Genomic DNA, 5,452 nt, shown 5'->3' on the forward strand with positions numbered 1-5,452 from the left:
AGGCCCCGGACACGCAGGCCCAGCGGCCATGGCTCATGGGCCCAGCCGCTCCGCGGCATGTGGGATCCTCCCGGACCGGGGCACGAACCCGCGTCCCCCGCATCAGCAGGTGAACCCTCAACCACTGCGCCACCAGGGAAGCCCCGGGCCCGATGATATTTAATGAGACTGTCCCTTACTCATCCTTGTATTCCTAGCATTCAGGTGATGTTTCAAGGACACTCAATACAAAATGAATGAATGAAGAATGGCCTCAAAGGATTTTAGAGCCAGAAGGGACCCAAGTCATTTTCTAGTTTATTCACCTCAACTTAAAAAGAAACTAAAGTCCAGAGGAGGGGAAAGACTTTGCCCAAGGTCACTCAGTGGTCAGGAGCAGAGCCAGGACTTGAACATAAATCCAATCAGAGTCTAAGCACAGACCCTCTTCTGGCAAACTAGGCTGCCACTTCTCTTCCCCCATGGAGGCCTCAGTTTGTCATGTATAGGAGTGAGTTGGTTGGAATGGGACACCTCTAAAAACCTTCCAGTTCCCAAATTTTATGAGACCAGTTCTCATGTGCCTGCCCACAAGTTTATGTGGCCCCTAGATCCAGGTCACTCACACAGGCTAACACCCTGAGGCAGGAGCAAATGATTAGCAGAACTCTGCATTCCTCGTTTATTCATTCATATCCCATTCCTTCTGTGGTCAAGGCACCCATGTGATCTGCTTAGGGTGTCTTGCCTTTACTCAAGTCTTACAAGTCCCAAACTAAATAAGAAGCCCGGAACTTCACACGTGTATTAGAACCCCACACGTTTTTCTCACTCCCGGGCATCAAAGTCAAGCCCAGACCTAAATTCCTGACAACTTTAAGCCAGGCACTGGGGTGGGTATTTCTGTTTTGGTTTCCTTATCTTAAAGCTGTTTTGCTGGGCTCCCCTGGTGGCACAGAGGTTAAGAATCCGCCTGCCAATGCAGAGCACATGGGTTCGAGCTCTGGTCCAGGAAGATCCCACATGCCGCGGGGCAACGAAGCCCGTGTGCCACAACTACTGAGCCTGTGTTCTAGAGCCCGCGAGCCACAACTACTGAAGCCCCTGCACCACAACTACTGAAGCCCCTGCGCCTAGAGCCTGTGCTCCACAACAAGAGAAGCCACCGCAATAAGAAGCCTGCACACTGCAACGAAGAGTAGCCCTCACTCGCAGCAACCAGAGAAAGCTCGCGCGCAGTAACGAAGACCCAACGCAGCCAAAAAATAAAATAATAAAATAAATTTAAAAAAGAAAAAAAACGTAAAAAAAAAAGAGTTGGAGCCTGTTGGTCCCGCTGCTTCACTGCTGGGGTGAGTTGAATTGTGTCCCTCTCCAAAAGTGACCGCAAAAAAAAAAAAAAAAAAGCTGTTTTGGTTGTTAGCTATCGTTAGCTAATACTGCCATTTATTTATTTATTTATTTATGGCTGCGTTGGGTCTTCGGTGCTGCACATGGGCTTTCTCTAGTTATGGCGAGCAGGGGCTACTCTTCGTTGCGGTGAGCAGGCTTCTCATTGCAGTGGCTTCTCTTGTTGCGGAGCACAGGCTCTAGGCGGGAGGGCCTCAGTAGTTGTGGCACACGGGCTCAGTAGCTGTGGCTCACAGGTTCTAGAGCGCAGGTGCGGTAGTTGTGGCACATGGGCTTAGTTGTGGAGTCTTCTCGGACCAGGGCTCGAACCCGTGTCTCCTGCATCGGCAGGTGGATTCTCAACCACTGCGCCACCAGGGAAGTCCCACTACTGCCATTTTTAACACTATATGCCGCACACACTATTTCACTTACCTTGCATAAGAAACCTACAGTGAAGATTGCTATTAGTTCCATTCAACAGGAGACGAAACTGAGACTCCCCAAAGTGCAGCAACGGGCCCAAGTTCAGACAGCTGGCAAGCAGTGGAGCTGAGCCTTGAGCCCAGGTCTCTGCGACTCACGCTCAAAATCTCTCCGTGACGTGGCCTCGGCAGACCTCAGTCAAGCTAATGAACGATTAGATTTGATACAGGAAGTACCCTAGGCCCCTGAGTCACAGCGAGCCTCTCTTCATAGGGGCTGGGCGCCATGGAACACTGGTTCATAAAGTGGGTGGGCCAGCTAAGTCACCGCAGCCTGTCTGCAAGTGAGTAACGCAGGAAACTGTCTCTCTCCGGCTTTACCAAACACGACTGGATGCATTAACAAACACTAATGAGAGTAGTCAGCATCAGTCATATGGAGCCAGCTGCAGGGGGCGGAGGGCAGACGCTGCCCAGCCACGCTCAGCTAACTTTGCAGATTCGGGGAGGGGGGGCAGTGCTGCGGGGGCTGGAACGCTGCTGCTCTGCATGCTGTTCATTCCCCTGCTTAAAGAAAAAGTCATCTCTTGGAGAGAAATGCAAACATGTGCACAACTCCCAGGAATGCAGATTCCTCCTCCCTCTTCTGGAGGTTGGTCAACACTTGGTCTTTACCATCAGCCCCCATCCCTCAACACTTACACTGGTGTCCCTTTCTCTTTCTTGTTCTCTTTCCCAGTTCCTAGAGCTCAATGCTGAGCAGCAGACAGAAGAAAGAAAAGGGGTCCCTTTTGACTCCCAGCTCCAGGGCCCCTCTAAAGCACCTGGCCTCTCAGTCCTCTCTCCTACAGACCCCGAAGTTTGGCACAGGCATCGAGTTTGGCCCTCCCTGATTCTGTGCCTCAGCTTCTCCCATCCAGGAAACAAGGAGACTACGGCTCTGGTTTCTGAGATCCCACTAGTAGCTTTTGGGTAGAACTTGGGAGAAAGCATGCCCCATCCAAGGATTAGCTTCAGCTGTGCCAAAGGATTTTTCTCCTAAGTGGCCAGCGTTTTGCCTTCTACACACACACACACACACACACACACACACACACACACACACACGCCTCCTGTTTCCCTGCTCTTTTAATCCTGTAATCCTACCACCTTGCCTGTGGACAACTCCTTATGGAGAAAGCAGCACGTCTCCTTGGGGCCCCCAGCCAACTTGGGAGGATTTTGCAGATGAAAAAACAGAGGCTTTGAGAAATGAAGTGACTAGCCTAAGGCTACACAGGTCACTGCATCCTGTTCGTGTCTTTCTCCTCCACCTATCAACTCCTTGGCTTCCTCCCAATGTTGTCATCAAACAATTTGGGGACCCTAATCCCTCCAGTGACATAGAGGCTGCCATTTATTGATAGCTAAGCAGGCTATATGCAACTGGTTTCATCCTCACCACTCCTTTAAAACTGTTCACCCCATTTTATGGACAAGAAAACTGAGGCTTAGAGGAGTTAAGTGATTTGCTCAGAGTCTCAGGGTGTGTAAATAGAAGCAGCACTCAAAGCTAAGTGTCAGAGGCTGCCATGTCCCTCAAACAAAGAGAGGACCAGATGTCTCCTTCACATGGTGTGGAGTTTGAATGTCCTAGAACATCAGAGGGAGAAGACCCCAAAGATGATCCAACCCATTCAGCGTACAGTAGGGAAACTGAGGCCCATAAAGGGCAAAGGACTTACTAATGATCACAGCCAATTGGGGACAGAACTGGCCGTGAGCCCGAGCTTCCCAGTGGGGGTAATGTCGGTACAAGTGAAACCTACAGCTGGGTTTATTTGGGGCTTGGACCACCAGCATCAGTGGCTTGGGCCATGCCTACCTGCCTGTGAGAAGTTGACTCCGCGAAGGCGTGCAGATGGGCTGGATATAATAATTCTCCAACTTGACACCCTCGGCTGCCAGCCGGTCCAACGTAGGGGTTTCGATATCTGAGCCATGGTAGCCCACGTCGTGGTAGCCCTGGTCGTCGGTGAGGATGAAGATGATGTGGGGAGGCTGGCGTGGAGCGGCCGAGGGCTGCTCGCCGGCCTCCGCGGGCGCGTCAGCCACTAGGCTCGGCTTGGCCCAGTCCCAGGACAGGTAGCCGAAGCTGAGCAGGCTGACCAGAGAGAAGCCGGTGAGGGCGTGCATCGCCATGCCGGCCTGTGCGTCCCGGCGCGCAGGGCTCCCAGGGCCTCACCGCCTCGCGCGCCCAGGGCGCACGGCCCGCACGCCCTCCGGCCAGCCCGCCCGGACACCGCGAGAGCGCTCAGCGTCCCCAGGGGAGGCCCAGCGGCCAGTCCGGGACTGGCTGGACTCTGAGGCCGGACCTGCGCGGCCGCAGCGGGGCGCTCCGGGGAGGTCAGGCCCGCGCCGAGCTGCCTCCCGCTGCCTGAGCGCCAGCTCTGCACCGCCCGTGTTCCCTCTCCCCCAGTTCAGCCAGGCCAGCCTGAGACTTGGTGTGGCGGCTTCCAAAAAGTGCTCTCCACCATTCTCTGACTCCCCTCTTCCTTCCAGCCCTCGATTTCTCCCGTCTCCTAATTTCTCTCGCCTCTGCTTTCCCTTTCTCCTCCTCCCGACCCTCCAGCCCCTGGCCCAGCCTCTCGCCCCGCCCGGAGACCCGAGAACTGTCGGCTCCGTAGGGTGGTGGGCAGGACCCCAGCGGGGAAGGGGGAGGAAGCACGGGCTGGGCGGGTCTGTGGGGGACACCGCGGGAGAGAAAGCGAAAAAGTTGTAACATCTGCCGGGGCCGAGACCCAGGTAGAGGGGCGGGGCGTCCAGCGGCGGCTCCGCCCCCGGGCGGGAAGCCCGGGTCGGCTGGGCCCTCTGGCTCCAGCCTCCGCCCTGGCCCAGACTGGGGAAAGGAGGGAGGGGGCTGCTCGGAATTCGATGGAACAGCTCTGGAATGGCCCGGTCGGACATTCCTCGATCATGGAGTCTTAGCTTCTCTGAGTGCCAGTCCTGGAAGGGAGGCGCATAATTTTCTATGCCAAGCCGGTCATTCTACAGCTGGTGAAACTGAGGCCCTGAGATGGCCGGGAACTCGTCTAAATCACGAGCAAGTTGGTGGCTTCTTCCCTGTTGGGGCTAACAGCGGCTGGCTGAGTGGCAGTAGAGACAGCAAGGGAGAGTAGGGACAACTTTGGCAAGCACCGACTTTGGCAAGCACCAGAAATAGGTTCTGGCCTTGCCGGGGGGCTTACCTCTCTCCCCAACCCCTCCGCCTCCTCATTCTTCAACTGACAGCTTGAATCTTAGACTGGCAGCCCTAGAATCCCGAGGACAGAAGCTGTTGTATACATCTCGTTCTCCACAGGCTCCAGAAGCTGGATCAGTACGTATTGCAGGCATGAATAGATGAATGGGCCTCAGAGGTCAACACCCACCCAAGGAAATATCCACAGCAGGGAAAGCAAGGTTGGGGAACTCCTGGGCCAGGCAAGTATCACAAATGAGTAAAGCAGAGAGGCCACTGTGTTGGCCAAGGAAGGCAGGGGCTGCATGGAGCAAAAGACCTCAGCCTTGTGTCCAGCTGACTGTTGTCATGCAAGAATGTGGACCAGTGTTTCCAGATCTTCTGATTTTCCGAGAACACCCAAATCCAGATTATTATGAGAAATATTCCAATTGTTAAG

At 54.5% G+C, this 5,452-nt stretch overlaps 1 protein-coding gene across 1 annotated transcript in view; it reads right to left on the reverse strand.

Moving 5' to 3' along the window:
* The window catches only part of ARSI (arylsulfatase family member I), a 7,813-nt gene extending 3,297 nt beyond the window's left edge, over positions 1–4,516 (reverse strand). The window contains exon 1 of the mRNA XM_007109873.3: positions 3,658–4,516. Within this exon, the coding sequence (XP_007109935.2) occupies positions 3,658–3,974 (317 nt within the window). The 5' untranslated portion in view covers positions 3,975–4,516. The remainder of the gene's footprint in view (positions 1–3,657) is intronic.
* Positions 4,517–5,452: the final 936 nt, after the last annotated feature.

This window comes from Physeter macrocephalus, unplaced genomic scaffold, assembly GCF_002837175.3.
Source record: "Physeter macrocephalus isolate SW-GA unplaced genomic scaffold, ASM283717v5 random_15, whole genome shotgun sequence".
NCBI lineage: Eukaryota > Metazoa > Chordata > Mammalia > Artiodactyla > Physeteridae > Physeter > Physeter macrocephalus.